Raw genomic sequence first — 16,385 nt, forward strand, 5'->3', positions numbered from 1 at the left:
TTATTAAGAGAAAATGGTAGCAGGTACAATCAAATAAAAATATTAATTCAGAATTTGCAATAAATTTTATGAATTTGGGTTTAATTTTTAATGTCTTAGGGAAAGTAGGGACTTGCTAAGCAAGTGGCATAAGCGTTACCTGAGGAATATGTTTACTAAGGAATAAAATTCTCACCCTGGGTATGGTAGATACAAGGCTATGTAAATTTCTTAAGCACTTACTTTGTTGAGACAGAATGTCAGAAATTAATGCTCTATTGGTGAATAAGACAGACACAGACCCACCCTTCACAAAGCAAGGCATTCTTTTTTTTTTTTTTTTTTAATATTGTTATTGATTTCTAGAGAGAGAGGAAGGGAGAGGAAGAGAGAGAGAAAAACATCGACATGAGAGCAAAACATCGATTGGCTGCCTCCTGCACCCCCCCCCCCACGGGATTGAGCCCGAAACTGGGCATGTGCCCTGACTCAGAATTGAACTGGCGACCTTTAGGTGCACAAAGCAGTCTTATATTGTCCTTGAGGAATAGTCTCTGAAGGGCTCAACAGTATTTTGTCAGCTAAGTTTGAGCCCTTATCTGCAACTAAATATAACATTTTCTTGAAACGTACCCAATCCAGTCTTTTCACACAGTTGGTCTTCCTGAGGGTTTAGTGTAACACGGAAACTTTTCTACATATCAGGCTCAGCTGCCTTTTCTGTATATTATATTCTAATATTTTCCCTCAAATTAGAAGAGAAAGGCTGAAAGCATTTTAAGGACTTTAGAGTTACAAGGATATCTGCATTGTTTACAGTTCTTTTCTATCTTGGTCCAAACCATAACGTCCTCTAACTCGTCCGCGTGGTCGTCACCCAGAACTGCATGGTTGGACAGAGAGGATGGTGAAGCAGAGTCATCCGTACTCCTGGAAGTTTCATCTGCTTCACACCATTTAAATGTAGTTCACTTTAAGAAAACTGACTAGTACTTAAAACTAAAATTGTTTATAGTTTATGTATTTTTAAAAGTTAATGTTCATGGCAACAGTCTTTTTCTTTATAAAATTTTATTTCTAAAAGAAGGAACTAAGTGCCACATGGTGGCAGCATTGCTTAAATTATTAAAGTTCTGTTAAAATATTTTAAGCTTTCTTTTTCTGTTTGCTAGTATTTCTGGACTGTTGATTGTCTTTCTCTGTTTTATACAAATCTTTGTTCCCTTGATTCCAGTGAACATGTGAACAGAGATGCCAGTGGGGCCCATGCAAGTGAGCATTAGTTTGGTAGTGTCCGCAGGTAGAGGCCTTCTCTTCTGCACCACTGTCTTTGTAGCCACAGGAGATTCATGGCCTCTCATGTAGAACAGGGGAGGGGCCCATGTCAGTCAGCATTCGTGTAGTGCTTGCTATGAGGTATAGGGTCCTGTACAAGTTCCTCATTTTATTTTTAGCAAACTTGATTCTTTGAATGCTTTATTGATTAGTTATTGAGTACCTAGGTATGTCAGTAAGGGATGTGTTTAATTACTAGTAACAAGACCTGAGAAATAGTAGCTATAACAAGTGCTGATTTTTCTCTCTCAGTCCCCAGAGCCCAGGGCTGGTATGGTGGCTCTATGATGTCAGCTTTTTTTCTGATTTCTTTCCTTCTACCTCCCTGGGGTGTTGTTCTTATTCTTATGTTTACAAGGTGGCTTTGGAGCTCCAGCCTTGACATCTGCATTTCATGTAGCAAAAAGGAAGGCAGGTGAGAATCATCTAGCAGTCTCTGTTATAGGCACATTTACCACTCCAAATAATATTCGGGTGTTGCTAGGAAGAAAGAGGAGAATGGATCCAGAAGTATCTCTCACACTAGATATATAAAAATAAATATGAAACAGTCTCTACCTCTTTACAATCTAGGGAGAGAAAGACATATAAAGAGTTTTAATGGTGGAATTATTATGATAAAATAAGCACAAAGTACTTGAGATCACCCAGGAGGAAACAACTCCCAAGAGAGCTTGGAGGAAAATTTTCATAAAGGGGGTGATGTTAGAGCTGAGAAAGGAAAACAGATGTTATCCAGATAGGAAAAAAATGGAGGATTAAAATTAGAGGGGAAAAGTGTTCAAATAAATACAGTAATTATAGGAGCTGGCAGGGATTGTGTTGACGAGTTTGAATGTGGGTTGAATTGATCAAGAGAAAATTCCTTGAAAGGCAGGACAAACTAGAATTTCACTTGACATCCTGACCTCATTTTTAGTTAGATTATTAGAGTAACTGTCAGATTATGAAATATCAGTATGAAACCTGTCCCATATAGCATGTAAGAAATGTATGTGTACAGAATAAATTTAAATCTTGAGGACTAATCAGTTTTGTAATTGAAAGAAAATTTTAAATTATTGATTTCTCATTTCCTCTCTAATATTATCAAATTAAATTTTAATGTAAATATTATAGTAACTGTACTAATAGTATTAATAATTGCTTACATGGTTTTAAAATATGTTTTTATTGATTTTTAGAGAGAGAGGAAGGGGGGGAAGAGAGAGAGAAACATCAACATCGATTGGCTGCCTTCTGCATGCCCCCTGCTGGGGCACGAGCTTGAAACTCAGGCATGTGCCCTGACCAGGAATGGAACCAGTGACCTCTTGGTGCATGGGTCCAGGCTCAGCCGCTGAGCCACAGTGGCCGGCAGTTGCTAACATTTTTAAGTGCTTTAGCTGCTGGGCATTGTTTGAAGCACATTTACACAAGCACTTGTTATTAATTTCAACCTAAGAAAAATTAACCGTATATGAAATTTTGGGGGGTGTTTCACTTTGGAAACCAAGTTTCATTAGTGCTAAGCTTTGCTCTGAGACTTTTCACCCTAGAAATAACATGAATATACAAATAAAAAGATGCTATAATGTTCCTTTTGTAATAGCTGTCAGTAGTATGCCTTAGTCAAAAATATCAGTATAAAAACAAGCACATAACAGTTGGAAAATTTAAGGGCAGAGACTTTCTGACATCCTGTTTCGTGTAACACTATCATTGGGCCTATTTGTTGTATAAATGAATTAATTGTCATTAATAGGCTATTAGAGAGGTAAGGCTATAAATTTGCCTGCTACAAGAAATAGCTCTTTAAATAAAGTGGTTCTTAACTTTAGGAGGTCATGGACTGCTTGGAGAATTCTTTCCCCCTCAGAAAAAATATATAGAGGACACATATATCCAAGTTGAGTGTAATTTCAAGAGGATTCTGGAACCCCAAAGCCCATCCATGGACCCAAGAGTAAGACCTGTACTCTGAATGGAGCTGTAGAGCTCCCCTCTCTGTTCTTCGTTGTCTTTCTATCTGAATTGAGATGCCATCCTTTTGCATCTCAAAAGAAATTAAGAAATTAATTTGCTCTAAAGGGTGCAATAGTCTCTTGTCTTGATTCTTCCCAATTCCAATGCCATCTGGAGAAGATGGCAGCAGCTGGGGTATAGTTTTAACTTTCCCTCCTCGAATCTGTCTGTAAAAACAGAACAAGTACGATAGCAAAACAAAGCCACACCTGTAAAATCGGGGGGAAAATTATCTTCAAAGTACAAAATGACCAAATCACCAACAGCTGAAAGGCTTTTGTGGTATAAGAAACTGCAGGAGGAAGAAGGGAGGAGGCAGAGGTTCCTGTGAAGCCTCGAGGGCTAGGAAACCTCAGATTACCACAGGTATCTGTGAACAGCTTGGTGGGCCAGCCTGAGAACAGCAACGGAAACTGGCACGGACTCCATAGGCTCCAGCTGATGAGCGAGTGCTCACAAACTGCAGGAAAGTCTCAGGGAGCTGAGGTAAGAGTCCGCCCTCCAGAACAAGGCCCTATACCCTGGAGAAGCTATAGAAATGGAACACTTCGTGAAAGAGCAAAATGGGAGTCTTAGAACTTGGAAGTTATAAAGGCTGTCCTGACCACTCCTCCCTTCTAACGATGGAGGAAAACAAATCCCATACACATTTATTAGAGGATGAACAGAATAATGTTCTTTAAGGCAATGAATGTAAGAAAGATCTGACCTCAAAAAAAGATAAAAACTGTAACTTAATGTTACTGTATTTTCAGTCCTCACCCTAGAATATTTTTTTCATTGCTTTTTTCAGAGAGAGTAGGAGGAGGAGAGAGAGAGAAAAAAACATTGTTGTGAGAGACACATTAATTCGTTGCCTCTGACATGCCCCCTGACTGGGGCTGGGGATGGAGCCTGCAACTGAGGTAGGTGCCCTTAACCAGAATCGAACCCGGGACCCTTCAGTCCATGGGCCAACGCTCTAACTGCTGAGCCAAACCACTAGGGCTATAACCTAATGTTTTTAAATGAGCTTAGGGATTGTAAGAAAATTATAGAAGGAAGGAAAGAATGGTGTAAGTCAGAATCAGAACTCATAAATGATTGGATAAAGTAGAAATAAAATGAAAGGTAAAGTGAAAAATATCAGGAAAAAGAAATTTTAAAAAGTGATTTAGAAATGAAAACTAACCTAGAAGGAACACAAAGGTGAATACACACAATGGATTAAGTGAAACCGATAATAGAAAGGCTTAAAATTTAAAAGACATGACTAAAGATATAAAAAGAATTCAAGAGAAAAGAGTAGTTATGATGATAAATACAGAAGATCCAGTATGTGCGTGATAATGAGCCCCTAGAGGAGAAAGTCAAAGCAATGTAATAAAACAAATGTAAAAACTAGAATTCAAGAAAACTTTCCTGAAATAAAAATATTAATGAAATTTTATTAAAAGGTGCACTGCATTCAGGGAAAATTTGCCCAGAACAGCCAACTCTGAAACATTTTTAAATAAATCTGTTGGACTTTATAGAAAAAAATTCTTTGGGCAACCCAACAAAATGGCTAAGTCCTTTATTAGTGAAAGAAAATATAATTATTAACAGATTTACTTGTCTTATGCCAGAAGACAGTGGAGTAACAGCTAGGGGTTTTATATCTAGCCAAATTGACCCCCAGGTATAGGGAGCACGGATTAAGCTCATGAAAGACTCTGGGACTGATGCTCACATGAGCCTTTCCTGAGGAATCTGTTTTATAATCAACAATTAGTTTTAAACAACCAAAACGATTGGAGAGACTTTTACCTAATCACAATTGGTAAATATTAAATATATATTTACTTACGGAACTTAGACTAAACTATGGTTATAGGGGAGACAGTATAACATGTCAGCTCTGTGTTCTGACAGTGTAGATATAGTCAAATATCAGAAAATGGAGGGAGAAGGGAGGGTAGATGAAAAGCATAATATCCTCACTTGTTGCCTTATAAATATTAACTGGGAGTAAAAGGATACTATTTCAAATTGGGTCCTGAGAGAGAAAGGAAGGCTAGAGAAAGAACAGATAATCACCTATTAATATTGCTTATTGTAGGCAACTAGTAGACAGTAGCCAAAAAAGTGGAGACCGTAAAGTATTAATACAAACATAGAGCAAAAGTGCCAACTTTTCTAAACACTGGAACCAGTGGACCACATGACCACATAAAGATTATATGTATTATGTGTGTTTATGACTCATAAAGTAAGATAAGTCTGTACATCATGTTTCTGTTTAAGAAGGAGAGAATTGAAAAAAATACATATAGGTACACATACATATGTTTATATACATTTTATAGATGCAAGTGGATGTACATACTTATAACAATGGTGGAATAAAGAAGTTTAAATAATTACTGCCCAGCCAGGGTTGCTCAGTGGTTGAGCGTCCACCCATGAACCAAGAGGTCAACAGTTCCATTCCCGGTGAGGGCACATGCCCAGGTTCAGGCTCCATCCCCAGTAGGGGGCGTGCAGGAGGCAGCCGAATGATGTTTCCCTCTCATCGATGTTTCTCTCTCTCCCTTTCCCTCTCTCTGTAAAATTAATGAAAACATTTAAAAAAGCAAACATTTAAATAATTGCCTCAGGAGAGAGTGATAGAGGGAATAGGATATAAATGATAGGGATAAAAGCGAGACTTTTTTGAATACATATTTTTAGAGGTATAATTTTGGAGCCATGTAAATATTTTACATAATTAAAAGAAAATTAAATTTTAATGAGCAATTGCCCTCAAGTCAAGTAAAAATATAAAAAAGCAAACCTATGTTTGTAGATGCTGGCATTGTGATGCAGAGAGAAGTTATTCCAAGTAACTTTAAAACACAATAATTTGACAACATTCCTAGTGGAATATCCCTTCAGGACAAAAAAACCCCCAAAAAACAAAAAACCAGACTCTTTTCGGTAATCATTTTGTTGATGCTAGTATTAGTATTGTTATTTGATTGAATTAGTGATAAAGCAAATGAGTAATTATGTTGGTGCTTTGAGAACTGGAAAGAGATGAGACAGGAGGGTAATTAAAAACCCTATAGTTCTGAATTTAAGTTTGACTGTGAACTTAAAATATATCTTTTCTTTTTTTAAAAATGTCTATTTCCTAGCCTTGTTCACTGAAAGGCCTAGAAATAATGACCAACCCAGTAGCAGTGAACACCCCTAGTGCTCAGTGTCTGAGTACTATTTTTAAATACTAGTGGTATTTAACGCCAAGTCTGGGCCAGGAAATGTCCAAAATGAGCGTGGAGCATCGGGTCATAGCAGAAGCAAAGAAGCTACTAAAGAACACAGGAGCTCTGTCTAAAGGCTTCCAGAGCCAGCTTGAATAGGCTCCCGCTGGACAGAGACAGGACAATTTAAGCACCAATAAGGAGAAATACTGTAATGGATGAAAAACTTCAAATGGTTTTATATCTGTGAGTTACAGGAATATGTAAAAACACAGAAACCTTTAGAGAGTACTAGGAAACCAAATCATTGTTTTAGGGGAATGATAAGTGTTTTATTTTGCCTTTAATATGCACACAACCCTCAGGGTAACCAGATAGTCAATGAGGGGAAATTTCTCGTTCTAGAGGTATCCCTGCTGATCCACAAGGACAGAATGCTAGTAGCATCCTGTCGAAAGTACACAACCCACCTCTGAAGTGCTCTTCATAAACAACAAAATAAAACCCTGACTCTGATCAAGCCTCTAGTTCTAGCTACTAATTTACAGGAAAGAGAAGAGACAAAGGAACATGTTAAATTACACCATAGGGGTTCATTCAGCAAAAAAAACCAAGTGTGGGAAACTGACTCCCTTTTTTCCAGCAAATTGCAAGGGGGGAAAAAAGTGATGGAGGACAGATCTATAGATTAGAAAGGACTTAAGAAACATAGTAACCACATGCAGTGTGAGGGACTAGTTTGGAGTTTGTTTTGAAACAAACTGGAGGGTAAAAGCACTGACAGCGCTTGGGGGATGGCTGCCCTGACTCCAGTGATGTACCGGGGTTGAGTGAGAGAGGTGGTCTTACTGTATCTCTTTAAGAGGAGTTCTTGTCTTTTAAAGGTAGACATTGAAATATTTATAGTTGAAATGATACATTGTCTGGGATTTGCTTCAAAAGAATAGAGGATGGTGTAGGGAGATGTGTGGAGTGTTATAGAAGGAACAAAATCAGCCACGAGCTGAATTTTTGAAGCTTGTTGATAGGTATATGAGAATTCATTGTTTCATTTTCCCAACTTTTGTATAAGTCTTAAATTTTTTATTATGGAAGAATTAGGAATAGTAAAAATCTGGCATAGCTGCTCCATGAGAATGGCTCAGCAAAACAAACCCCAGGTAACAACTACCTTCTGTTTCGTTATGATCAAGCTTACCACCTTTTTAAAATAAATGTTTTGTTTTGTGTTGATTTTAGAGTTTCAGTAAAGTTGCTAAGACAATGTAGAGAATCCTTGTATCCTCTTCCCCCCTTTCATCATTAATGTCTCATGTTACCATGCTACACTGGTGAAAACTAAGAAACCGGCCTTGGTACGTTTCTACTAACGAAACACCAGACATTATTTGGATTTCACCAGTTTTTCCATTGTAGTCCTCTTTCTGTCCAGGATCTAATCCAGGGTACCACATTAGCATTTGTCATGTCTCTCTAGTTTTGGTCTATGACAGTTCTTAGTCTTTCCTTGTTTCTCATAATCTTGACAGTCTTGAGTACTGGTCAGTATCCTGTGAAATGTCCCCTAATCTGGGTTTGTCTGATTTTTTTTTAAGATTAGACTGGGGTTGTGAGTTTGGGAAGAGTACCACAGAGGTAAATTGCCCTTCTCATCACATTACATCAGGGGATGCTGTCACCTTGACATCACTGATGATGTCAGCCTTCATTGTTTCCAGTATGGAGTACATGTTTTCCCTTTTCCCTGCTCTGTTGTTTGGAAGCAACTCACTAAGTCTAGCCTACCCTCAAGTGGGAGTGGGGCAGGTATTAAGACCACCCCAGGTGCAGTGATTCTCTAGAAGAACATAAGAACTTAGCATGTGGTTGCTCTGCCAAGTGTTGTTATGGCGAAATAATACAGAGCGACATCATCAAAGGGAACAAGTGCAGGGGAGTCCGGGTGAAACTAGGCAGAAGCTTCCAAGAATCCCCTCCCAGTGGTCACACAGCATGTGCTGCTTTCCCGCAGCAGTGAGCTGTGACAACACGTGTGGAATGTTACCCACCAGAAAAGCTTGTCTCAGCCCAGGAGTCCAGGATTTTTATTGGGGACTGGTCAGGCAGGCAGTGTCTGCCTAGCCTGTATCCAAATTCCTGACTCCTGGGAAGAAAGAGATGTCTCATCACTTATAGAAAGTTTTATACCAGTGTAAGGAACTGTTTACTGATCAAGGGTCCCAGCCCACAGCCAAAGGCCAGTCTTGCAGGCAGGCCTTTCTAAGGATAAGTAATCTTGGGTCTTCAGTGTTAACTCTTCTGCACAGGGAAGTATCTTCATATTACCTTTACTTTATGTTTTTACGTGATAAAAAATATAGAGTATAAATAATATGGTAAGAATGAAAAAAATGCAATTTAAAATCAAATTAAGGGCATCTAATATCTTTCTTTGCTGTACAGAATGAAATATGTGATAATGTAGGCCTCTTTTTTGTTCTTTTAGTATTTTTCATGCCCATTTTAAAATATTGCTGTAAAACTATTACTCATATTGCAACTTTTCAACTTTTGAAACATTTCATAATTTAAAAAAATGCCTCCAGTTTGTGACCTCATTTATGGCCACATAATTAGAAGAAGGCTTAATTAGAATTAGTACTTAGTTTCAGTACTAAGTAATAACAACAACCAAAACCTGGGTGGAAATCCCAGAAAGTAATTACTAAGATTTAAGACACAATATGTGCTAGTCACTTATTTTCTTTTAATAGGAAAAACGTGGTCTTCGAGAAATGCGAGTTCTTGAGAATTTGAAGAATATGATCCATGAAACCAATGAGCATACGCTTCCCAAATGCAGAGAAACAATGCAAGACAACTTAAACCAGGTTCTGCAGAGATGTAAGCCAGCTCTTTTTTTATATTGCTTTATTGCAAATGAGTGCCATGCCAAAATGTGTCTCCTTGAGTATGTTGGTGGGAGGTAGAGAGAGAATTCTTAACCAGAACACAGAAGACTGATGCCCTGTCACAGAGAAAGTGGTTATCTAGTGATTAATGTGTATTGCCATTGATGTTGCGAGCCTTAATCTCCAAAGTGAGAAGTGTGCATCTGCGGTGCACAAGGTTATCCTTTTAGGATATAAGAAAATTGAAACAGTTTTTTACCTTAAAAAAATTTATCCATTAGGAAAAGTTTGATAACCAAGAATTAGGATCTGAAATAAAATTTTTCAAATAGGATACTAGAGTGTTTTTTTAACTTTTTTCAAAGATAATCCTGTCATCATATTAGTATTTTATCGCTTATCTTCGTTAAGCAAAATATTTTCATATGAAGACATAGTTGATCAAAAAGAATATTTATTAAACATGTCAAATCATAACATAAAAGGCATTTTACTAGTAACTGATTTTAAAATTAAAAGTGTACCAGAACTGCAAGGCACTTCTCCTTGTATCTATATTGACACTCTTCAGCTTGTCCAAGGGTCAGCTGGTCAATAATGACGGATTACTGAAGTGCAAAATAAAAAAATATCTTCCTCAGGGGAGAAAAGAAAAAACTGGCCAGTGAAGGAAAGCAGCTGAGAGACCTTGGCTAATAATTGAGTTAAGTCTTTTTGTGCAAGTTCAAGTTAGCCTTGTGTAGGCTAGTGCTAAAAGAAGATTGGAGAGAATAAATCCCCTAAGATCACATTTGGTTTCTTTGAGTAGAGCAGCAAAGAGTCTAAAATTAACCTTAGGCTTTTGCATTTACTATGGATTTGCCCTTGTTTGTTTACACTGTCACTTCCTTAACCTTGACAAACATTCTGGATTTATGCTAAAAATAAAACTTAAATTATTTTTTAATAAGAATGCTTATGTATGCATTTGAGCTGTGCCTATAACTTTCCTTTTCCACACTTTGAGTATATCAAAATAAATTGGGTAAAACTTGGTAAAAATCTATAAACGGTTATTTTGACTGGCTTCATTCTTGGGCTAAAGTTATTTCTGATGTGAGGACTAGCCTCTTAAAAGTAGAGTCTTCACAATGCGTTAGAAAAGTAAAACTGCTAATATGGAATCCAGAATTTAAATGTGTTCTCCTGAAAGGAAGAATTAAAACATATAAAACACAAGGTTGATAATTAAGATTTAACATATGTGGACTGCTTTGGGTCCTATTTTTAGCTTTAGAAACAAAGCAATGGCTTTTGGAGGTGCTTTCCTGCTATAAGCAGGAAAGGTTTCCTCAGTAGGCTCCAATATAAGTGTTTTCTTGTAGCAGTTATCCTGAGCAGCACAGGTATGATGGAGATAATTGCCTGCTTTTAAAGCTGATGTAGTTTAAAAATTCAGCTGTTGTTCCTGGGGAATTTCCCGTTTAAAAACTTGTCATTTTAAGTCATAGTGCTGGCTTATTTTCACTACTAACTGATCAGGGAGCTGTGCAAGATCATGCAAGCGAATTTATATATGGAATGTATTCTGATCTGAGTAATACTTTACAAGACTAGTGATGAGTTGAGTTTTGTTCTGTGCCTGTTAGTACGGCCACATTTATCTCTTCTATGCATGTCTGACAGCTGTGCGTTTATCTCTTCTATGCATGTTTGAGGTGCAGTCAGCTGCTTCTTAGAACTCTAACTGGTATGGATCCTTGTCTAACATGGTGTACAAAACCAATTAACTGTGCAGCAGTAAAGTGGGGACATCTGGAATTATTTGAATGGAGACCTATTATAGAATTTGCAGCTCAGGACTGTTTCTGCTTTTGGCTGTGTAGTGCCACCTACCTTGCCAAGTGTCTGTGTGTGAGCAGAGCCTTTACAACTGAAACTCTCCTTAACACCACAAAAAGCTCTAGGACAGCAATTTTCAACCTTTTTCATCTCATGGCACGCATTAACTAATCACTGAAATTTTGTGGCATGCCAAAAAATATATTTAACAAAAGAAATAGGCATAAGTTTGATTCATTCACACCAGCCAACCATTGTGTTGGCTGTTGTCATTTTTTTATTTGACAGTCTAAGGGAAAAGAGGTCAGTGCCCCTAAGTAATCAGGTAGTGCATGTTTTAAAATTCTTGCAGCACACTGGTGCCTGCCACGGCACACAGGTTGAGAATTGCTACTCTAAGAAGATATGTAAAAGCAACCCATAAAGTAACTCATCAAGATGTGGCCTTTTCTTTTCTCTCATCCTGAACACACTAGTAGTGTCTGTGTTCTTCCCATTAATTATTTAGTATACTTCACCAAGTTTGTTATCTAGAGATCTTGTCCTTGATTATAGAGAGTAAGAAGGATAGACAGCCTCTAGGTTAATCCTGATTCAATTTAACTAATACAGCCATAGTAAAATAAATTTTCCCTCCCTTCCTGCCTCCCTCTCTCTTTTTAAGAGCAGTGACTATTTTTGTATTACTTAAACAAAAGATAAATGTTTAGCACTAAGAAAAAGAAGAAAATAGAAAGAAAAAGGAGAAACACTAAGTCACCTTAATAACTACCTACCTAAAGATAACCATTGCTTTTTAACTTTAGAGGACATCATTCCAGATATCCAGATGGAAGGATGGATAGCAGGATGAGTGCTGAATGAACCGAAGGGAAAGTGTGAAGGGGGAGAGAACTTCTGATAGGAATGAGATTATATAATTTTTTTAATTTAAATTTTTTATTGGCATTATTGCCGATGTCCCCCATTTTCACCCCCTTTGCCCACCTTCACCCAGCCCCCACCCCTCCTCACTTGGCCCTCACCACACTATTGTCTTTTTAAGTTAAAGTATTAATTTTAGATTTTATTTGAATTTAACACATAAAAACTTAAGTAAAGCTGAAATACTTTAAAATACTGTTTCTTTACTATAAAAGCTAGTAGTTACTAAAAAATCATTCAAAGTAAAGTAATAAAAGACATTCTGAAGTTAGCATCATGCCGTTGTTTCTGCATTAATTACTGCCATGAGAGGTGGAGGGGTTAGGACTTTTATACCTTTTCTCTTGCATCTTCCCCAGCCTCTCACTTATGAATTTTAGCTTTGGCAGGGTTTATAGTATTTGCTTTCTGTTCTGCAGTTATAATGCTGCCAATGGTTAATAGTTGTACACTATTCAATTCCTTTCTGTTTCTGGTGTATTTATTAGATCTGTAATGATGTTGTTATGGTTCTCAGTTGTTTCCTTAGCTTTACAGTCAACATTTTCATTTCATGCTGTATATTTGATCTCTTTTATTAAATTCAATTGAGGTGTTTGTTTTGTTTTATTACAGAGTACCAGTGGAGGACTTTATTAGGTTTTCTTTCAGAATGGATGCTTTGTGTGTCTTACCTGCCTCTCACATATTGTATTCCTTCCTTCCCCCTCCCTCACCCATATCTGTTTGTCTATGAATGAAAGCATATTAGAGTGCTAAGAGTTTCATCCGCTCACTCTCTTTCTCTAACTTTTGGGCGTGGAGCAGTTACGGTGGAATTAGGAGTGTCAGTTCTTTGTTAGCATGTGTGTTCCTAATCTTGGCTGCCACCTTGCCAGGTCTATAGCATGCAGTTAACTCTGCTCAGTGGGGTGGGCATGTTTCCCTGCACCTTGAACTGTTCTTTCATGGTCTGTGCATCTTGTGAAGTATTTAAGGGACTAAGTGTGTCTGTTTTTGCTACGCTCTGCCTCTTTACCCAGAAATCTTTAAGAATGCATGATTTTACAATACTATTTTTATAGCACTTTATTAGAATTTTTACCTGTATTTTCTTCATTGACTATCATAACTCTGTAAAATAAATACTTATTACCTTCCTGAAGGTAAATACTTATTACCTTCTTGTTTTCTAGAAACTGAAATTTATAGTGGGTTAGCATCTGTGGCTTTCCAGTAATAATTGGAGGAACTATCATGCAAATCTAGTTCTTCTGCTCCAAAGCTCAAGTTCTTTCAGCTTCAAAATATTGCTTCTGTGTGTGTCTGAGAAGGCGGTAAGCAAAGTCCACCCTTTCTGAGACATCACTTTCTCTTGGATTTCCTCCTGCAACACAGGCTCCTCCTCTCATTCTACTTTGTTGGTTCCCACATCTTTCTTTACCTTTAACACCAGGTGCCCTTAGGCTTGGTTCTGGGATCTTTTCTGTCTGTGCTACCTTGCTTGGCGATCTCTCATAGAATCACAGCTTTCAGTGTTATCTGTGTGCCAGTCATTAATTCCACATTTATGTTTTCACCTCTAGACCCCTCTCTGGAATGCTCGGCTTTCACATCCAACTGCCTAGTCTACTTAGATGTCTAATAAGCATCTCAGTATAACATGTCCAGAACCAAACTTGAGTTCTTTCCTCAGTTCTGCTTTTACCTCATTTTATCCCATTTCGTGAATGGCATCACCATTCCCTAGCTGCTCAGGCTGAAAAACCTGAGCTCCTATCCCTCTCTCTTCCCCTGCCCTCCCCCTTCCCCGGAGTGCTCCCTCCCCCACTGCATCTCCACCTCCCTCCTTCCCTCCTCTACTCTTCCCTCCCTCCCCTCCTTCTCCTCCATCTCTCTCCTCTTCCTTTTTCCCTCTCCATCCCCTCTCCTTTCCCCCCTCCATTCTTTACTCCTTCCCCTTTTTCATTCCTTCCTTCCTTCCTCCCCTCCATGTAGTTTAATAACAAATCCTTCCAGCTTAGTGACTTTTATTTTCTACATTTCCCTTCACTTTGTTCTAGCTACTCTGGCCTCCTTATTCTGGCGGTCCTCTAATATGCCAAGAACACTTTCACCTCAGGGCCTTTGCACGTGCTACGCTCTCTGGAATCCTCTTTTCTCAGATTTCTGTATATTCTCATTTTCTGTTTGTCTCTGCTCACATGTCAACAGTGAGACCTAACTGAGCTACTCTTTCATGTTCCCTCTGCCATTCTCTGGCCTCCCCACCTTGCTTTGTTTTTTCCTATCACCTCCTGACATGCTAAATATTTATCTATATGCTGTTTGTCTCCCCAGCTAAAATAAATTTCATGAGCTAGCTCAGGGACTTGGTTCTCTGCAGTATCCCTGGCACCTAGAACAGTAGTGGCTGGCACATTGTATCCGCGAATTATTTGTTTATTGAAATGAATGAATAAGAATTGCCAGCATCTGCTCCTAATACCAAACCAGAATTATTTTCTTGTGTATGTATTTGAGGTTTGCACATCCACACCATGACAGGATAACTGTTTCTTTTATGTGAAGTCATGTGGCACAATTACTGTATGTGATACTAATCTCCTTGAATAATCTTTTGGTTGAGAGAAAATAATTTGATAAATTCTTGACTTTTTAAAGTCAGTATAGTGTCTTAGCACACAGACAACAGGGAAACGGCTTCCTGTTGACCAGTAAGTCCTGTGGACGTGAGAGGAAGGTTTGGGTAAAGGGACCCTCTCCTCTTCCAGTCTAATTGTACAGAAGGGGAATGTTTGCTGTAGTGAGGTGATTTTCCTGTACTTTAGAAAAGCAGATTTTATTAAATTCAGAAACTAAACCCTTTTTTATTGTGTGGCTAAAGAATTAAAAAGTAAATTACTTCAAAGAAACTGAATTTTCTAAAAATGGATATTTTGTCTAAGCACCAACACAGTCCAATAAGGAACAAAAGTGTGACTTTGTCAGATGTGTTCTAATTAAATTTTTAAAGAATATAACAAATGACAAAATAAATGTCATAGTCCTGTAGCTCTTGTCAGATTAAGCCAAGAAAGACCTGAAAATAATGAAACACCACAAAATGGATATTTTTTGTTATGTTCAGAGCCTCTTCCCCTCCCCACACCATTAAAACAACAACAACAACAACCAGGAAATGGTAAAAACCACTGCTCAGGAAAGATGATGTAATATTAATATGCCACAGAAAGAAGGCAGCTCTAATCAGCTATTTTGTTTTGTTTTCATCTTTTCTGTTAGAACAAACAAGGATAGGGAACCTAACTTTCAGTACTAAAATACTATCTTTGATATAACTAAAGCGAGTGGTTACTGATAAAAACCTGACTTTTAAAAGCAGAATCCTCCTCCTGACTGTATTTTCACAGGGTGGGCCCTAGCATACTTCTGAAAGAGAAGCCCAGTCCTGCCCTGTGACCTATGGGCCTTGTGACTTATTTGGGGCCAGACTGAGGTGAGATAGGAAGGCTTAATTGTAAAATAGCTAGGGGAACCTCTGTTGAAGCAAAGGCAAGCTAAAGTGGTTAGAGCACTACATCCCAAACAAGGGCAAGTTCTTATAGTGAAAGGGTTAATCTGGGAGGATTTTATGAAGGCAGTAAGCCTTGAACCGAGCTTTTGAAACAAGTAAAACATGTTAGAGGAAAGAAATAAGGAAAGCACTTTCAGTAGGGATAATACAGTAAGTAGCATAATAGTTCTAATAATAGAAAGTAACATTTCTTGACTGCTTATATCTGTCAGTATTACACATACCATTAATTCTACACATGCCTTATACAGACAAATAAAGTATTTACTTTGGTAAGAAGTGTCAGGATGCCACCTGTCAGTAGAAATTTTAAATAGAATATTATGTACTCATCTTTCACTCTGCTTACTATGTGTGAAAACGGCTTGAAGTGACTTCTATTAATATCTAAATATTTTTAAGCATAATACCTACTGTGTTATTTAATTCTTGTGTCAATTTTGAAGTCCTCTTATTAGTTGTTATGTTTATCTTACAAATGGGGAACTAAGGTGCTGCAAAATCAGCAGCAGTAATAATAACAGCACCTGGCATATAGCAAATTCTCAATAAATATTTAGGAAATGAATGAAAGAGTAAGCAAACAACATGCCCAAGATCAGTGATACGACTAGTAAGTGCTCAGCTCTAGATTTAGCTAAGTCTCACTTTAGCCAGCACACTGAACAGTGA

At 37.8% G+C, this 16,385-nt stretch overlaps 1 protein-coding gene across 1 annotated transcript in view; it reads left to right on the forward strand.

Annotated features, from left to right (window-relative positions):
- BLOC1S5 (biogenesis of lysosomal organelles complex 1 subunit 5) overlaps nucleotides 1-16,385 on the forward strand; it is a 39,453-nt gene that overhangs the window by 9,639 nt on the left and 13,429 nt on the right. Inside the window, exon 3 of the mRNA XM_016202432.2 lies at nucleotides 9,275-9,404. Coding sequence (XP_016057918.1) covers nucleotides 9,275-9,404 — 130 coding nt within the window. The remainder of the gene's footprint in view (nucleotides 1-9,274; nucleotides 9,405-16,385) is intronic.

Source organism: Miniopterus natalensis, chromosome 9 (genome assembly GCF_054644295.1).
Source record: "Miniopterus natalensis isolate mMinNat1 chromosome 9, mMinNat1.hap1, whole genome shotgun sequence".
Lineage (NCBI taxonomy): Eukaryota > Metazoa > Chordata > Mammalia > Chiroptera > Miniopteridae > Miniopterus > Miniopterus natalensis.